The following is a 20287-nucleotide window of genomic DNA, read 5'->3' as shown; positions in this document are numbered from 1 at the left end:
GCTTGCTACAGCCTCCCTTAGAGAGAGAGTGAACATTGAGTGTGAAAGAGTGTTCGAAAAAGAGTCAGAGAGAGGGAAGATAGAGAGATACACACAGAAAGTGAGAGACAGAGTGTGAAAGAGAGGAGTGAGACAGAGAGTTAGTGTGTGAAAGAGACAAAAAGAGAGACCGAGATCATGAAAGAGAAACAGAGTGAGAAACACGGAGAGAGAGAGACAGAAAAGGGACAGAGAGACTGAGAGAGAGTGTGAAAGAGTCAGAAAGAGAAGCAGAGAGCGTGAGAAAGGGAGATAGAGTGAGAGAGAAAGACACAACAGGAGAGACAGCAGTGTGAGAGAAGGAGACAGAGAGTATGAAAGAGTCAGCTAGTGAGAGACAGATAAACAGAGCAAGAGAGAGAGAGACAGAGAGAGAAAGACAGAGGCAGTGTAGGAATGAGAGGCAGAGTGAGTGTGAGAGAGACAGAGCAGGAAAGACAGAGAGAGAGAAAGACAGACAAGGGAGAGAGAGACAGAGAGAGAGAGAGAGAGAGAGAGAGAGACCAAAAGAGAGAGTGGGAGAGACGGAGAGAAGAGTAGGAGTGAGAGAGAGAGAGACATCAGGAGAGGCAGAGTGAAAACGAGAGACACGGTGAGAGCCAGAGGGAGAAAGACAAAAGAGGGAGAGAACAAGAGAGAAAGACAGGCTGAGAAATATAGAGATGCAGAAAGGAACAGGGACAAAGAAAGTGAAATAAAGTGAGAGAAATGCAGAAAAAGACAGAGAGACAGGCTTGCATTGCAGTAAGGAGAAAGACAAGCTCCCACCTCTCTCTCGCTCTCTTTCTCTCACTCTCTCACTCTCTCTCTCTCTCTCGCTCTCTCTCTCTCTGAGTTGAAGTATTTCCATCCATCCAATTACATGAGATTATTAGAGAGGTTTAATCTTACATTGCATACAGCTGAATACAGTCCGTCGTCCAGTCTCTCTCTCTCTCTCTCTCTCTCTAGTCGTCTCTCTCTTTGAAGAAACAATGCTGCATATGTCTGTGTTTCTGCTTACTTTCTGACACTGCAGCTTATTAGCAAGCGTAAAAATGAAAGCAAAGCAGTCAGTTTGCAATATAATTAGCTGTGATGCTGTAAAAAGTGACAATCTGAACAGTTTAATAAAAAATACAGTCCGTATTTGGATAGAATTATGACAGGCCTGGCAGTTAGACCGTAAGTAGTCATGTGACTTTCGGCAACATTCTGAGTCCTAACGTAGCTTTTGGAACTTTTATAACATTTCATCCTTAATTATCAATCACTTTTTTACTATTTATACAAATTAAGGTAACAATCTGTAATCTTCCTCAAGAGGGCGTCTGATCATTTGTTTCAAATAAAAAAAAACTGCAAATAAATATGAGTTTGAATGTATAAGTGGTTTACAAGTGCTGCTGTTTCTAAGTGTGGGTGGGGAATCAATCAACAGAGAGACTACTGTAATAGACTTTGACACAGTGGGTGGCAGTGTGCAGTTTTTAAAGTGGAAGAACTTCGAAGCACCTCGAACAATTAATGTGTCAATGTCTCTTCTGATTTGCTAGAACACCCTCCCGTCCTTCTGTGCCGTATTTGTCATTTACATGTTCTTGTCTGAAAGCTGTGCATTTTGCGGAAAAAAGAAATGATTGATATGGATAAATATGCGTGGTGGCCTGGGAAAACCCATCAGGTGTCGCCGTGGCTGAATTCTGGCATGCTGTGTTTATGAGGCATGTTGATTGTCTGTAGTCACAGTCAGATTTGTGTAATGGCTTGATGTACGTCTGTGTCTTGGCGCCGCTGTTTCAGCCATTTTGTGAAAAATCAGAGGAGGTGGTTGAAAAAGTGATTCCAGTGTTGGCGAGGTATGTTTGGCTCTGACATGCTGCCCCAGTTGAAACTTTCTAATCCTCCAGATGTACAAAAGGTGCACACTTTTGTATTTAATCAACGCTGCTTAGGTAGCTCCCATAGTCAAAAAAGACAAATTCTGTTCTGCGGAAAATGACAAACCTAAAGTTACAGTTGTAGATTTACAAATTTTTAGTTTTTCAATTGGGTTGTATTGGGTTCAGAATTTAAAAAAAATAAATAAAAATAATAATAATTGAAAGTCATAACCACCAATTTTTAGTATGAATAAAAAAAATTATTATTATTTTTTTTAAACAAATAAAAGGTTACACAAAAGGGTTTTAAGGGTTTAATATGTTTTTGAAGTGTGAATGGACATGATTAACACAGCTATCTAAGCATTTTGGCTTTCAGTGTTTCTACCATATTCAAATCCCCCCCCCAAAAAAAAAAAAAAAAAAGAATAGTGGGACATCATTTTCTCATAATGTTTTGTGAAAGTAGGGTTGAAATTTTGGCATTTTGTACTATACAGATTCATCAACTTTATTAAAAACACCACTACACCTGTTTATTTGGCCAATTATCCAACCAACCAATCAGGTGGCAGCAACATAATGTATAAAATCATGCCGATACAGGTCAAGGGCTTCAGGTAATGTTCACATCGAACATCAGAAAGGTGACTTTGACTGTTGCATGGTCGTTGGTGCCAGACGGGCTGGTTTGAGTATTTCAGAAACTGTTGATTTGGGATTTTCACGCAAAACAGTCGCTAGAGTTTACACCGAATGGTGGGAAAAACAAAAACATCCAGTGAGCGGTAGCGGAAACGCCTTGCTAATAAGAGAGGTCAAAGGAGAATGATAAGAGCTGACAAGAAGGCTGTGATAAGTCAAATAACCACTCTTTACAACCGTGGTGAGCAGAAAAGCATCTCAGAATTTGCACCGTGTTGAGCCTTGAGGTAGGTGGACTACCAGTTTTTGAACATATTCGGGTCATTGTGCTCAGTGTTGCCCCTTTAGGTTGAAAGCATGCTCTCTGTCTATCTGCCTATCCTCTGCTCTGGCATCCTCGCCTGCCTTTCCACACTCTAGTCCCGTTAGCGTTGCTGCACTGGCTCTTTTTCTCGTTTTTTTGAGTCTAACTCTCTACAATACACCCAGTTACCTTTCAAGAAGCAAGAGAAGTGGAGTTTGTCACTTTTCGTCCTTCAACATGACTGTGTTTATCGCCTCTTATTGTGTTTGGTCCTCAGGGGAGCTACTAAGGCTTCAGTCATGCTGAGACCCTCTCTATTCCCAGCGTCTTTCTTTTCCGCACTGCCTCTCACACTCTTCTCCTCATCTTCCTCTCTGTCTTGTTTCCCTTTATTTCCCACTCCATCTTTCCTTTCTCCCTTTGTGCATCTAATCACACCTGTCCTTTTCCACTTTTTTTTTTTGTCATTTGCATCACTGCAGTTAATCTTGCCTCCTGTCGGTAATGGCACACGTGTTTGTGTTTGGTGGATGGAATGCGTTTAAGATGTGTTGACCAAGAAATAATAAACTGCAATATCAAACACAGCAAAAGCTTTTCTGAATGTCAGCTCGGTATTTCAGCCTGTAGCCCTACAGTGTACACTCTGGCATTGGTTAATATTCAATCTTCATGAAAGTTCTAACTGCCACAGGGTTTAGAAGATAGTCTCATTGGATTAACGAACTTTGTGGCAATCGCAGTCGCAGTGCATGTTTATAGTCATCTGAAGGTGAGTGCAGATATTTAGGGGGCCAAGCACATAGTGCCTCTTCTCCTTCTTCTTCTTCTCCTTCTTCTTCTTCTTCCTCCCCCACCTTAATTCCTTGGCTCCCCCAAACATGACAGAAAAGTACTTTGCATAGCATTACGCAAGCCTTTAATAAGACATGCCCTCTGCTTCCATTAGGATATATATGAGCTAAAAGGACCACACATCATGGCAAGATTTGCACTGTGGTATTAACTTAGTGGTGTATAACAACAGCTTGTGCTTAGAAAATCCACAGACAAGTAGAATGGAATAAAAGACTTGTCTGTGCAGTCCCGTGCAACAAGGTGGAACCAAACGATCAGCAGCTCTAAAATGCCTCTATAATTCTGAGCAGCCAGATAGCTCTCCTTGTAAGGTGTTGAAGAATGTACTTCCTTCTTTTTTTTTTAATGTCCACCTCACTATTTCTGTTGTTAGATCTAATCTCCTGTGAGTACCCTCCTCCTTAGGCAGGTTAATGGCCTTGAAGACTCATTGACATTTCTCTAACAGAAGTGTAACACGTTGAAAAATTTCGATTAGTGACATAACTTTGCTGCCACTGGTCTGACTCACGCACTCCTACCTCCTACTCTGTATATCTCTCCTTTTCTTTGCCGTTGTGCAGTGGACCTACACTGGATAAACAATTCATCACGATGTACCACACAAGATAATTGCAGTTTGACATTTATGCCTGGTTCTTATTAAGCATACAGTTAAACGACCTTGCATGTTTTTCTTTCAATGTTCACACGAATGATGTGTGATACCCTTGAAGCCCTTTGTAGCCCTTTGCATAGACGGATCGAACCAGGAATATGTTTCGTACAGTGCTTGGACCAATTGCAATAGAAAGAAACATTTGTAAGTCCATTTAACCATGAATTATTTCTAAAGGAAGGATAATGTTGGATAGACTTCCATTTTTTACCGATGTTTTAATACATACAAAGCATGTAGTGTGGTTTAATCCACACCAATGTCACATCTTTTTTTTTCTATCCACAAGGAAAAAAGGATGTTTGCAGTTTTATTCGATTGAGTTTTAATTGTATAGTGCGTTTAATAATAGGCTTTGTCACAAAGCAGCTTTACAGAAATCCAGATGTAGGTTTAGATCCCTAATGAGCAAGCCAGAGATGGCAAGGAAGAACTCCGACGCCATTAAGAACCCTGAGAAGATCTTCTTCTGGTGAACTCCACCTGCGTATCCTGACGGGTATCCATGCTACTTGGGCAGGAACCAAATTTAGCATGGGTAATTAGTTACCATGCTGCTCACTTGGCAAGATCAGGGTCATTTATGGTGCGCTGTACAGTGGTATTATTGTGTAAAGTGTTATTACGCTATGCATGTTAAGCCTCCAAGTCTGAAATCTAGGTTATAAACGAATCTAGTGGTACTGTTGTCAGCATGATGTTCACTGAGATTGAGAGGCTATATCAACAAAGCAGTCCGAAAACAAACAACCACATTAGCGTGATCCTTAAGTTCTCAGCCACCACAACAGACTCCTGTCATATCGATCTTATAGCTAGGTCATTTTGTAGATGGATGTTTATTTTTATTTGGGAGGCAGTTCAGTGGGTAGGTCACCTCTAAGCGACTGTCACATTATTCACATAATTTACTGCTGTGATTTCCGACACGTTATCTTCAGCAGCTTGTGATGCAGATTTACATTTTCAATCCGCTGAGCTCAGCAGTGAGTGCGCACATGGTCATCTAACTTTCAAATAAGGAATAAAACATCACATGGGGCATTCTTATGGGAAAATAATCAATGATTTCACAACGTGGAGTTACTGCTACAACCCCCGGAGTTGATTATTTTCCTATAACAGCAAGTCCCAATGAGATGTATTCCTCTTATTCTACAGCACTTACCAAACCAATGATTAATGCATGGCATGTCCCATGTCACATTTTTATGTATTTATAGTGCTTATATGTTGTGGAACGTCCACCAAACAAGTTTGGTCCTTTTATCACTTGAATTATAGCAGCTATAAGACGTCATTCTCTTACTAGCCTTGCTTTTTTTTTCTTCTTGAAATTAATAAGAAAAACTCTTCTGTCCTGAAGACTTTGTCTGAAAACTTTCCCACTGACTGCTGCAGACTTCTCACACAAAACAGAACTGTTGTCAAAGCTGCTGCTATAGAAAATTTATCAACACCGTCTGTCCAATCAGATTTGAGAAACCCCAGTGCTGTGGTATAAATGTTTTACCATTGACCACTTTTTTTTTTTTTTTTTTTCATAGCCAATAGCAGACAGACAGACAGACGTGTCTGTTGCTTAACCAAAAATGCATAGATGTCACAGGCCAACGCTGTATGTAAAACTAATTAATAAAAGCTTTGTTTTGTCTCGGTATATATTTGTATTACTCCCATAAAACCCACATACAGACTCTCTTCCCAAAACAAAAATTGTTTAAGTGGGAACCCATCCAACCCACCATGTTGAAAACATTTTAGTCAAGGCTATGTTTTTGCTTTATTTCTTGACAGTGTTCTACCAAAGCTTTTTGCATCTGTGATTTTCCATCAATCTGTGGTATCTCAGTCGAGACAATGCTGTATACCAGAGGCCAGAAATGTGCAAGGCTTTTTGGTTTAATGAAATGTAACTCTGCCTTATTTCTTCTTTCTACTGTAATTCTTAAGTTTCTTAGCAAACTCTTGCGTTTACTCTTAACACATACATGGTCATTTTTCACACTGGCCCATATAGGGAACATTATACAGCAATTAATTCCGGGCCACTAATTTGATTGGTCGAGCGTCATTCCAAGAGTGCTTATATTTAGTCTAACCGCACTGGGACGTTTCACTTTTTGTGTCACTCCGCTCGTCTGTGTTCGCCACATAAAACTCCACTTCCTAGTTTGAAATGGTTACTGCAGTAAGTATTAGTGCAATCAGTGGATGTGGTGAATGATACGTTTTTCATGAATATAACTTTTGGATTAAAATATACAAGCTCCTATAAAAAGATGAAAAGGAAGAAAGGAAGCCAGATCTACTTCTGCTAGCGGAGCAAATATAAACAGAACATTAGTCCATATTGTGTCTGAAATGTCAGTTATTCAGTATTAATGTCTTGTTTATAGAACTGTTGTATAAAAGCAATATCGCGCTCGCAGTCATGCGGTTATACTGAATCGGCTTCGGCTTTGTGCCTACGCTGAATCAAAGCCGTGAGGATATCCAGTTTGACTTCACTCTTGCTCATGCATTATTGCTTAATTATAAAAGGAGCCTTACAGTAGAATCTTTTAGATTAGTCACAGTCTTTTCTTATATTCCTGTCTATCCAGCAAGCTTGGCTGTTGTTTGTGCTCTGTGATTATTTTGCAGATGCAGTGCATGACTCTTGTTCTCTGGTTTTCTTTCAGGGCTCTGCAGTCCACAAGGGTGGAGGCACTGCAAACTGTTCCTCTGAAAAACAGTCTAATGAGGGCAAACTCATTAAAGGTAAGGTTGGGACATGTGCCTCTATGGGCTTGACCTCTGGGACCAAATCACTAGTCAGAATTAAATAAAAAAAAGTGAGAAAGAAAATAAATGCTTGCACTGCTGCAATTAGTTTTCTAATCATTGTTGTCCCGAAAGTTCTCATGTTCCGCAGAGTGAAGTGGTGAGCCAAGCATCGTTGTGCAGTGTTAACACTTGTTCTGGTGTGTCTAGGCCGTAATGATCCTGTCTTTAACCCTAATGATCATCAGTGCTAGCCACATTTCCTGCCCCAGGGGGAAGGTTAATGGCTGTAACTAAGTGGAACAGATCTGAATTCACTTCCAACCTCTCCTTGGCTTGTCTTCCCAGCATCCTTTGCCCCCATCTGCTTTGCGATAAAGTCTAAAGAGAATGACATGCTGCCTCTGGAAAAGAACCGGGTGCGTCTGGACGATGACTCCGATGAGGACAAGGGTAGAGAGGAAGAACAGGAAGGGGCGGAGCAGAGCATGGCTGGGGTGGAGCAACAAAGTGAGGCTCCTCCTCCACAACCTGAGGAGAAAAAGCCCACCCTTTCACAGGAAGAGCTGGAGGCCAAGCAAGGTGGTGTGACTGCAACACACACACATACATGAAAACAGTTTGTGAAAACTGTGTTGTTAATACAGCCATTTTAAATGCGTTGCAGTTCCTGACATCTGCAGTTTAAGTGTAGCTTTCACGATTTTTGTCACCTTGCTACAGTGATACTGATTGCTCTATCTGTGTCCCATTTATACCACTACTATCAAGTAGCTAGTTACTAACTTTATGTGCCTTGCAAAGGTACGGTTCATCACCCTGGGAACACCATGCCACAGAGAAGCATGGTGGTGGTAGCATTATTCATCAGCAGTGTCTGGGAAACGGGTCAGGGTTGAGGGCAAGATGGATGGACATTAGCGATTATTTTCACTTTGTAACAGCTTTACTTCAGTAAAGTTTGACCTGTGAATTCAAAAGCCTTAGTTGTGTGAGCCAATGAAAAACAAGTGGGCAGGATTAATTATTAAGTAGCAATTACACTGTAATTTTCTCTCATTGTTTTCTTACTGTGGCAAACCGCTGAAAAAAAAATTGTCTACCGACATTTTTTCTGCCTGTAAGGATCTTCTTGTTAGCAATATTGGCACCACTGGTTTTGCATGATGGCACCTTTAAATATTACAGTATGTTCGGTAATATAGAGCATATATGTTGTATTTTATACTTTGTTATGCCTTAAAAATAGTGTTTGTTGTTTGAATGGGACTTAGTGTGACTATTGGGCTGCTTTTGGAACAAATACCTGGCAACCATGTCAGAACCAACAAACAGCAGTGGCAGCTTTGAAAGGGCACGGATGAAGCAAAAGTAAAAAAAAAAATCAGTCACGTAAGAAATGAATGAGTTAGTATATGTTTTTTTCCATCCTCTTAGAAGTCAGAGCAGAGAAGTAGAGCATTTTTGTTGCCTTAATGGACATGTTAAACTAAGTATTTTCTTGATGCATTTTCAGCTTGTGTATCTGGAAGGCCAGGTGTTTGGAACTGCGAAATTGCTAAACTGCTCCCACTACGCAGTTGTCTGACACACATTGCACATTAACCAACACATTTTCCTCTAATCTGTTGACATAATGGTGTGTAAACTGCACAATCAAATGCAGATGAGTGGCACAAATTACACCTTTTATCTGGGGGAATCTTCACACACCTAGTCCTTTAACTTACCAAAAAAAAATTCCTATACCTTCTCACAAACTCAGCAAAATACACCATAGAAGTGACTTGTGTTTACTTAATTCATTAATTCAGTAATGAATCAGGGGTTATAAAAGAACCCATATTCTTTACTCAAGTAAAAGTTAAGTTTCAGTACAGCTTCAAATTCTTCACTCCAGTAAAAGTACAAGAAAGATTTACAAAAGGAAAAGACATCTGTCTCAAATCACACATTTTAGTTTTTTAGAGTTCCTGATTGTAACTTAGTGCCTCTTTCCCCAAGGAACTGAGGTACCTCAGAGAACATTAGCTAAGGCTAAGTATTCCTAATCTCTCAAACATTAGCTAGCATGCTAACTCTGATGTGGAATATTGTATCAATCTATACGAGGCTCTTGATACGATATGTCTGCAATACTTCATCATAAATGTTGCCATACATATTTGTTATAAATCACAGCTTATATTACCTGAGGTGGAATAAACATTTAAATCTAATCAAGCCAAACTCCCTCCTCAAAAGTAGTTTCCTCTTTATTTTGAATCAGGGTGACCTACAGGTTTTTTTTTTTTTTTTAATCCCCTAAGCATACTGTTTTTCATGAGCTAATATGTAGAGACTGGAAGATTTTCCAAATCTGTAAGGTCTGGTGTATGGGAACATTTTGGCTTCCTGGTAAGTTAATCATCACAGCAGTTGGGAAGCTCATAGCCACAGTTATGAGACACCACTCGGTGTAGTCGAGAACGCAGGAATCAACAAACAAAGCAAAACTGTGCTTCAGATTGCCCCCTTGAGAGTCACCTCACTGAAAGCTTAATCAGAGTGCTAGTGTTTAATTAGCCATGTTTACTTTGTTACAGACTAATATACAGCTTTCGTTTCATTATATGTTGACTCTGAATGGATCACCAAACACTCTGTCATTATAAAGTTTAAATAATTGTACTTTTATAATGTTAAATCTTGTCTGAGGTTTCAACTGAAAATGGAAACCTAAGCCACGTATTAAGTCGATGCTTATTTTTGCAATATTGAAAATATTGTATCATATCCAATTTCAATTTTGTTTCATTATGCCCATAGATTGTTCCACGGGTGCTGTGTCATTGAGTGTTTGTAAGTCTTAAACGTTTATTATTATTCATTTTTTAGGAAGGTAGATCAGTTCCTTGATGCTGTTTCAATTCAAAAAGTATTAAATAAAAGAAAAACTCAGGGAAAAGTACACATACTTGAAAACCAGACTGAAGTAATTTGTTCGTCTGCCTCACAGATAAACCAGCTGCACTTTTCAAGTTGTTTGTTCACTTTGTATAGGAAAATGGATCATTTTCCAACGAGGCATACAACAGAGGTCTCTTAACCTCCCCTAAATTTTTGGGCTCCAGACAATTTATCTGGAATAAGGAAATTGGAGATAAATTTGTGGTGCACGCAAACATCTTTAGCAATCAGTGACCCCAAAACTGTAATTCTGAGAAAATGTTCCGTCAAACAACATGGTTTCTGTGTTGAATAGCAGTGTCTGGAAGCAAAAATGAATGATGCAACATAGTCCAGCCTAATAGCTGTCCAGGACCTGACCCTTTTTTATCTTTTAACGCCTGATTTCTTTTTGATGAATACCAGAGAGCATACTTTCATTCAGGTGTGATTTCATGCATATATATATTATTTTTTTTTAACCGAGAAGTTATATGAGCTTCACCTCATTTCTTTAATCACAGGCGGTGCTTTTCTCAGACAGATTCTGCAAAGGTACAAGGAGGTTGTAGAGCATAATTCTGCTCTCAGTAATGAATTCAGTAATAAGTTCTAGGAACCGACTTGTGTGTTGATTTAGAACTAGTTGGAAACTGACTTTAGTTCAGTTGCACTAGGGGTGCATCAGTGTAATTTTTGTTTTCCCCAGAGAGAGTGCGAGTATGCGTGTTTGGTACTCATCGATACTGATACGGTCACTGAAATGAGTAAATGACTTAATATTAAGCAATCAGGGGCTTCACAGAATATTTTATTCAGCTCTATTTATATTAGTTGCCGTGTACTGTTAGAGATGAACTCCTCAAGCTTAGCATTGTGTTTACGATAATGCTATTTAAACAGCATCTTTAATCAAGAGCACAGTATCAGTCAGCATGCTCATTTAAAATGAGTGTAAGATGCAGTGAATGCACTTGAGAGTAAAGTGTTAACTATGGTGTGCAAGGGGGAAGAAAGCATGTGTGTCTCCGTGCTCAGTGCTCGCTGATCTGAACTGCTGTTCAGCGTGACAGATTCTGCACACTCAGATTGGCCTTCCTGACACACACTATTAAAGTTAGTATTTAAGCTATTTTTCATCAGGTTTCTTGTATTGTAGGAAGATGTTGTATGTAGTACCTGCTCTTGATATTTTCACAGAACACAGTTTGCAGTCTGATTAGCTTTGTTTATTAATCTAGAAATGCGTCCATTTTGCTGTCATTTTGTGTTGTCTCTTCATTAGAGTGATGTACACTAGGCTTACGTCACATAGTGTCACATGGTACCAGGTTCTGAGATTGAAGCCTTATTTATAAATTAATGAGCACATTAATAGACCCGTATTAATCTATCCCTTATATAGACTACATAATTTGCCATTAAAAAAAAAAGAACGAACAATAGATTAGTAAAGTGATCACCTTAACTAAAGAAATCAAGACGCATTGTGTGGAGTGTGTAATAATCACATGCTCTCTTGAGAGTCTCTTTAGTGGAGAGGCTGACCTGCTCCATGTCATGTTCCCATGATTGACAATGCATTAAATAAAATGTCAAAGAGCAAGCTTTTAATGCGAACGATCTGACCACCGGCGGACTAGTGATTCATGTCCATCCTGTGTAATTAAGTGAAAGTCTATCTCAGGGTTAAGGGAAGAGAAGGTCACGTCCATGTATGCTTTCTCACTGCAGAATGAGCTATGCTCATCATTCATGCCAATTTGCTCTAGGATTATAAATTCCCTCATGATCTTATATAGACTACACAGTAATGCGTAGCATGCCTCGTCGACAATTTCTCCACAATGAACAAGGCCTTTTAACCTTTTTTTTAAAAAATGGTAAGAAATACGGTATTTTTAAAAAAACATATATATATATATATATATATATATATATATATATATCCAAAATATTTAATTTTGCATATTGTGTGTGAGTGTAAACAAGGGAACGAGATATATGCAATGGAGTGATGGTTACTGAAATTATTTTCATATTTACAGCCATAAGTCTTCACCCCGCCTCGAATGTTTCCACATTTTGTAACTTCACAACCTTTAACTGAAATAGACTTAGTTGGAATTGTTCCCCCATGTCTAACATTTAAAGGTGCAAATACTTTTTTTACATCGTGATGCAAAGGTCAAATAGACAGGCATTTGCTGGCTGCATAAGTATTCACCCCTCTGGATCAATACATGATAGAACCACCTTTGGCTGCAATTACTGCAGCAAGGCTTCTGGGATATGTCTCCATCACCTTTACCCATCTGGATCCTGATGTTTTTGACCATATCTCTTGGCTCTGTCAGATTAGATGGAGACTGTTGTTGAAAAGCTGAAGATTCTTAACTGGATTGAGATCTGGGACGTTCTAACATGTTCAGGTTTTTGTTTCTGAACAGTATGCTTAGGGTTGTTGCTCTGTTAGAATGTAAACCTCCGCCCAAGTCTCAGGTATCTTACACACTAGAACAGTTGGTGTTCTAGGATTGCATTGTATTTGGCTCCATCCAGCCTTGAATGGTTTCCTAGTCCCTGAAAAGTCCATGAAAAGCATCCCTACAACATGATGGTACATGGTACAACATGCTACCACGACCATCCTTCACTGTGGCGATGGTGTTCCCAGGGTGATGAGCGGTACTTGTGTAAGGCACTATAGTTACACAAAGTCAGTAGTCGCATCAGGTGTCATGCAAATGGTGCCTGTGATCAAAGAGCAGTTACAACTATTCCCTTGCAAACAACACAGTGACTATAGCCATGATTACATCTGTGATTATACCATTTTGATGACAGCCCCCTGTGTCAGTGCAGATTCATCAGGCATAAATTTGCCATGGCTCTCAATCACACTGTAAAACAGAGCAGCTGTAAGCCTCTCACATCCACATGACAAACAAAATAAAGCCAGATTGGAAATAATTGGACAGATTTATCTGTTCCTTTTAACAGGGTATTAAGAATATGAGGCTATTTTTCACCGCTTTCATTTGTGATGCCTTCAATCTCCTGATTGAATTATTATTATTATTATTATTTTTTTTTTTTTGCAGTTTGCAGCACACTGTGTGTGTATACACTCACACACACACATATACATATATACACACACACAAAACTGAACGTTTGCGTGCGTATATATATATATATATATATATATATATATATATATATATATATATATATATATATATATGTGTGTATATATGTATGTATATATAATGTGTGTGTAAAACCCCTTATGTCTGATATCTATAACAAAAAAAAATATCCTGCAGTTCTTTCAAAAAGGTAAGTCAAGGGAACTTCTCTAGTTATCCATCTCTGGTTATTTATTCGATTGCATCAATATAATGTGTGTATATGAGTATACCATGGTATAGCGTTGCCCATGCAATATTTCCAAAATAGCATACAATTTTTGGCTTTATTTCTCAATGTTTCTTTGGGTCATTTTGCCCTGAACAGACTACGCAACATTCCATTATCAGATCGTGAACAGTCATCTAGAGAAATGATGGGCCAGTTAGCAGAGAGTTCAGTCAGTGGCATCCTGGGATAGTCTGAGGGGCTATCGATCAGCTTGAAGCTCCCAAATCTGTATCGATGGGCTGTGAAAGGATCACAGAACCATGGTGTGATTACCAGTGCTTGGATTGAGCCAATCACCCTTTTCTGTTTTCTGTCTCTCTTGTGAGTTTTTGCAATACTTCCCAAACACAGAGCGTGCAAGATGATGTGTAAGTTTCTCAGGACTGTATTCAGAGTTGAGTTATGCTTGAGTAGTGAGGAGTTGCACACACCAGTGTTCAGATTTCAGACTCAACTACAGACATCAGCGCTGTCTGACGGTTTGTAGTAACCACATTATAAGTCTGAAATGTATGATGTGGGTTGTAAATATTCTCAAAAAAGAATTGACAAAAATAGGCAAGGATCGCTGAGAGTTAAAGTGAGCAGTAAGCATAGCAGATGAATGTTTGCTCAGCATATACTTTTAACCGTGGGTATGTTTTCTTTATAGAAGAGCTCATCAGATTATTTTAGTAAATGTGGCAAGTCAAAGTAGAGAATTAGAAGTTTGAAAATGTCTAAATCCTGTTCACACATTACAATTTCATGACCTCAATTTAGCATCTCATGGCCAAATTAACTTGGAAGGACAAATAACTTGTCCATATTTGCAGTGATTATTGTGATGATTACAACTAGGATTATTTATTCAGCAATATATAGGCAATATAATATAAGACTGCTATTGATAGTTTATTTGAATGCTTGCCATTGTCTCATTCATATATCATAGTTAATTAGTTTATTTTTAAGTGGTCTCTTGCTTTTATATGAGATCATAATACATCTGACAGCAAAAAAAAAGGATGATCTGCTTTTTTTTAGTCTGTGTTTACTATCAAACAAAGGCGAGTTCTTGTATTTAATGGTGGTGGTCTGTTGAAAAAACCCATCTCTGTGATCTCTGGTCATCTGAATGAGAAGCCTAGAAATTTAATTTGCATAATCTGAATGAGAAGCCTAGAAATTTAATTTGCATAATCTGAATGAGAAGCCTAGAAATTTAATTTACATAATCTGAATGGGAAGCCCGGAAATTTAATTTGCATAATCTGAATGGGAAGCCCAGAATATTCACTTAAGCAGGTGCTTAACCCTTCTCTGAATATGCGTAACTTTCCCTGCCTAAGTACTGATGTAACTTTTGAACTTAAGTCACTAAACTCTGAATTTGGCCTTCTAATTTTATAATATTTTATTAGGATAGCAGGAAGATACTTATGAACATTTCCTGAATTTCCCATTATTTTTAGGAATGTCATCTATGTATCTTCTCCCTAAGTTAGAGTGCAAAAGTTTGCATAACCTTAGGTCAAATTTGGCAAATCTTTTTTTTTTTCTTTTTCTTTTTCCCCCCAGTTTTCCTTGACATGTGTTATAACACTATCTTCTTCAAATGGCAAAACTTTAAAATATTGCAATATCATAAATATCTTACAACATATATTTCAGTAAAAAAGATATACAGCTTTTACTTAGATTTTCTTCTGGGATCTAGCTTTGGTTCAGATATTAGATAGAAGTCTGTGGTCTGAAATTTGTCCCAAATCCTGCCACGGCTTGTATCAGGCTACATCCGCATACTTTAAGGGCCAAGGAGCATAAGTCAAATTAAATAGTCTGTTATATATTTTATAAACGATTTTGCTGGGCTAAAAATGGAGCAAGTTGACAGAAACTAGGAATCCTAGATGAAGACAGAATATACCATAGTCTGGCGTCTTCCAAAATAACTCCTTTTGTCATTTTTGTGCAGCAGTGTGCAATCTTAGGGAGCTCTGGTACTTCTGTAACTCAGCTTAGGAAACAACGTGCACTTTACTGTGCACATGTCTGTGACTGTAAATATATTATGTACACACTGTTATGTCCTGCTGAGCACGGGGAGTTAATGGGTCCTCTTTTGTCTCAGCTCATTTGTAAAGGTTAAGTGATCTCCAGGCTATATAGCCAGACAGTGCAGCTTGGGTCAGCTCAACAAATTACTCATGGTCTTTAACGGTGTTTCTGTTTCCACTGCCAAACAAGCCATGCGGTACTTAAGTACCTGTGCTGAAATTGGTTACCCTTCTTGCCCGGGTACCATACAAGCCGAGCCAGGACATACAGGTGGAGCTAAAAATAGTGCGGCCCATCGATTGATCAAACAGTCACACAGGCGTCCTGATTAACGTCTCCAGCTGCAATTGCTTCTCCTCTTGCAGAAAAATCTTCAGTAGTAGGCTAGGGTAGTGTCTGCCAAAGTTTCTCACTCTTTTCAGATTTTCTTTTTCTGGTAGATTCAAGCGTAACGTTTCACTTTTTTAACCTTAATTGCTTAAAATATCTTCTGATGTTCTAAATTAACATGTGGTCAATATACACATGAGATTGTATGCATTATAATTCCTTTCTGTCAGAATTCTGTCAGATTCAGTGGGATCTCACAGAAAGACTGCTAACTAGTACATGGCGTCCCAAAAGTCATAGGGGACTATGTACGCCAGCTTCATGTCAGTTGTGTTGATGTATGAAGACTTTTGGGACATCCTATATAATTAGAAGGAATCCTGGTTGGTGGACTGGTTAATAACTGTGAGATAAGTCAGATATCTATGAAGGCTTTGGATGTCATATCTATGAAGTATAGGTATATGTGTTGTACCAGAATTTAAAGTGAATTTACCAAAAGTTGGGCAAGAAAAATCCATCACAGGGTTGACAAATCATACACTTTTTTTTTTAAGCTAGCCCACCGAGCAAGTCGAAGCTCCAATGTACTGCCTAGTACCAAATTTCGGTTGCCCAAAAACTTAATTGACTAGGTTAAAAGGTGTTAGGTAATGAAATGAAAATATATGATATCGTGATATTGTGATATCATGCAAACAAAAAGTTAGCATGTTTTACTGTGAACTAAGATATTCTCTCCTCTCATTACACACGAAAGATATTATTAGAGTATGGCTAGAGTCTTTACTAAAGAAAAAACATTGCATTTAAACATACACTATATGGTCAGAAATATGTGGACAACGGACCGTCACATCCAGCCATACATGAGACTTTCACAAAATGTTGGAAGCACACAATCATCTTGATTGTCTTTGTGTGCTTATGCATTACGATTTTCCTTCACTGGAATGACACTAAGGGGCCCAAACCTGTTCCATCATGACTGTGCCCCCGTGTACAAAGCAAAAGTCATAAAAACTTGGTTTATCATTCTGATGTGGAAGAAAATGAGTGGCCTGCACAGAGCCCTGACCTCAACCCCTCTTCCTGGCCTCACTATAGCTCTTATGGCTAAATGAGCACAAATCCCCACAGCCACGTACCGATATCTAGTGGAAAGAGGGGAGGCTGTTATAGCAGCAGAGGGGTGACCAACACCATATTAATGCCCATGGTTTTAGTATGGTTGTTCACCAAGCCCATATGCGTGTTAGGGTTAGGTGTCCACATACATTTGGCCATATAGTGTAGCTACATACTTTTTTACATATCAATTAAGAGTAGATTTTTTTTCTTGATGTTAAAGACCAAAAAGGCTTTTTTTTTTGTTTTGTTTTTTTTTTGTTGTTGTTGTTGTTAAAGAGTTGTTATCATGTTAGAGTTTTGCCATGATAGTGTCATGTCTGAGCAAGTCATTTTCTTGTCTTCTGGCTACCCTTGTCTGTTTCTCCACACCTTCCTTCTTCTGTTCTCATTCTCTGCTACGTGAGTGAGAGCTGAGTGTTTTCGCTCACCTACATTGTTCCCACTGTGTTTCATTATAATCCTGCATGGCAAGAGTCCTATTTTTAGCCCAGTGGATAAGCACAGTGTTTTGCCGTCCTTGTGTAATCACTTGTTTTTTCTCAATTTTCAAGAAATAGACTGGAGAACAACCCTACCCACTCAAGCCCTACCTACTCAAGCTAAATTGAGCTGTTGAACTTCATGTCAATTGAGAAATTTAACTTCCACCTCCAGCTTGTCTTTGCTTAGATGACCAGCTCTTAAAGACCCATTCAGGGGTCTCTGCAACTATACCAACTCTTCTCTTGTTAATAAAGTTAGAGTAGGATGTGGGGTGACCATGATTCTATCTTACCCATGCTGTGACTAACACACTGATATAGTCAAGTGATGCGTATAATTCTTGCATTAGCCTAATTGTAACATCTGTTAATGTTTTTAAGGTAAGTGAAGTATAGCAGTTACTGATAGTTTGGCACACCATATGGGAAACTTACACTGCTGTTATACTGGTGCTAATTCAGCACTGAGAATCACATTATCTCACTAGCGGAAACCCGCGATCAGACAGACCAAAGCCGCTTGTGAAGTTACAAGATTGCAGCATTAAACATTGCTTCATAATGACTTTTTACAGAAAAAACTTTGCAGCCATGACAGAACTATTAAGCTCAATGTACCAAGCTCAAGCTTGCAAAGTTGTAAGTGGATCATAAACTTCTTGTCCGACAGGAAGCGGTTTGTGAGAACACTGATCACTCAGAACTGGTACACCACTAGATTGTCCTCTTCACCTTTCCACTAAAGGATGTGTTTCTAGTGACTCATCTATAAAATAACACATTTCATCTATCAAATGCATTCTAGACAATCATGCACCTCTAATTTTGTGGCAACTGTTTGGGGGAGATCGTCATATGGGTGCGATGGTCAGGTGCACGCATACTTTTGGCCATATAGTGTAGCAATGGGAGAACTTGGGGAGATAACGGTTCAGCTGCAGGGGTCTGATTAGACACGGGAATACCTGCCAGGAATGAGTTGCAGTAGTCCTATCTTAAGATGACAAGATACTGAACCAAGACGTGAGTGGAGAGAAATGGCCGGATCCTCCTGATGTTTTAAAGGAGGAACCTGCATGACTAAGCCATTTAAATTACACAGATTTGCAGCAAGAATGTACACTAATTTGCCTTATATGAAAGTCTGGAAAAGAGATGATTTCTCTTAAACCTTTGGCATGTCTGATACATTTGTACACTTTGCTGCCCACAAGCGTCACAATCCTGAAGGTTGCATTCGGATTGACTAGTAACACATCTATGGGAAACACCTTTTGTATTTATGACAAATTGTGGTTTTTTTTTTCAGACCAAGATATAGTCAGTCATTAAAAAAATGTTTATGACTTTCAGTAATTAGAGTTTTATTTGAAGCAGTTAGCAGTGAGAAAATGTTGGGCTGCAAACAGTTTAGCCATGTTTATTGATGAAAAATATCATACTCTGTTAGAAGTCTGGCTTGTGCAACTAGCTTCTAAGGGCATCAGTACATGTTTCTCTGTTGTAAACAACTGACTTCCATTATAAGTGATGTTTGAGTATATTGGTTATTCTAACTTTGTATTCGTTTATATATGTTTTGAAATTCTTTTTTGTGGTAATCTTGCATATGCAAGAATCTTGCATATGCAAGAATATTCCTTTAACAAAGCCTTAACAAAGTGGAAATCTCTAATCATTTAAAGCCCTCCACACAGGAGCTGCTTCTTAATTCCACACTTAATCCTCATCATTAGCACTTATAGCCCTGCTCTCTTTTTTTTTGCAACATAGCCAAGCAGAAGCTAGAGGACCGTTTGGCAGCTGCCGCACGCGAGAAGCTGGCTCAGGCCTCCAAAGAGTGGAAGGAGAAGCAGCTGCAGGCTGAGCGCAAGCGGAAGGCCGCTCTGTTTCTGCAGACGCTGCGTGGTCCTGAAGCAGAGCTCAAACGAGCCGAAGAGCCCTTCGCTCCTGCCGAGGTATGTTTATGTATCCTGCTCTAAACCTGTACTACCTCATAGTGGTGTTTTATTTCATTGTGGAATGTGTAAGGAAATGTATGACCACATCACTCATTTTTGCCTTCAAACTTGGCTACTCTTCTGAGGTTTTTCAGCTTCAGCCATTTATTGTATTTGTTATTGTGGCAAATAAGGCTCCTGAAACCATAACCACGTTTTCAAATAGTCTGTAAGGATTTCAAATGTTTATCGATCTGTCTTGGTTTGGGGAAAATGTAATATCTGTCATGTACTGCTGTATATATCCCCTCTGGAAATGATTACGCTTGCTTTGCTGGCCGTGCAAATGATGTGTAAAGGTGTAATGCATCTCTTCTGGGCCACTGGGGCTCTTTATGAACCTTAACAAAGAAGTCTCAGAAGCATGTCAAAGAAAAAAAGACAAAACAAAGCAACCCCTTGAAGTTTTACACCTTGAAAAAGCCTATGCATTACGAACTCGGACATATTGGCTGACGTCCTAGCACTTGTACAAGTGTGAGAGTGCAAAGTTTTGTGCTGTGTCTACTGGGATTAAGATAGAGCTCTTAATCTCAACTTGTTTGACAACAACAAGCCTGGATTTCAGCGGTGGCGTCTGCATGGCGATAACACACTGCTCTCCTTCCAGCTTGTAGCTTGGGGGTCCCTTGTGTGTTTGAAAAGTTGCATATGTAAGTCAAGAAAAGGAAGAATCTACAGCAGTGAGCACTTTCATGATGTTCCTTTTCACTGTGTTGTATTAACACGCTCGGTGGAGTGGCAAATCATGAGCAGCCCTGCAGTCTCAAAGCATGGACCCAAATCTAACACACTCCACCACCTTACACGTTCAAGCTTTA

The 20287-nt window shown here is 39.1% G+C and overlaps 1 protein-coding gene across 3 annotated transcripts in view; it reads left to right on the top strand.

Moving 5' to 3' along the window:
* sfswap (splicing factor SWAP) overlaps positions 1 to 20287 on the top strand; it is a 104568-nt gene that overhangs the window by 40456 nt on the left and 43825 nt on the right. For all 3 annotated transcript variants that reach the window (XM_026928787.3, XM_026928788.3, XM_026928786.3), the window contains exons 11-13: positions 7051 to 7129; positions 7481 to 7714; positions 19240 to 19424. In XM_026928787.3, the coding sequence (XP_026784588.1) occupies positions 7051 to 7129; positions 7481 to 7714; positions 19240 to 19424 (498 nt within the window). The remainder of the gene's footprint in view (positions 1 to 7050; positions 7130 to 7480; positions 7715 to 19239; positions 19425 to 20287) is intronic.

The sequence above is a fragment of the Pangasianodon hypophthalmus genome, chromosome 15 (assembly GCF_027358585.1).
Source record: "Pangasianodon hypophthalmus isolate fPanHyp1 chromosome 15, fPanHyp1.pri, whole genome shotgun sequence".
Taxonomy (NCBI): domain Eukaryota; kingdom Metazoa; phylum Chordata; class Actinopteri; order Siluriformes; family Pangasiidae; genus Pangasianodon; species Pangasianodon hypophthalmus.
The sequence above is the reverse complement of the archived record's forward strand: the minus strand, read 5'-3'. Positions and strand labels throughout refer to the sequence as shown.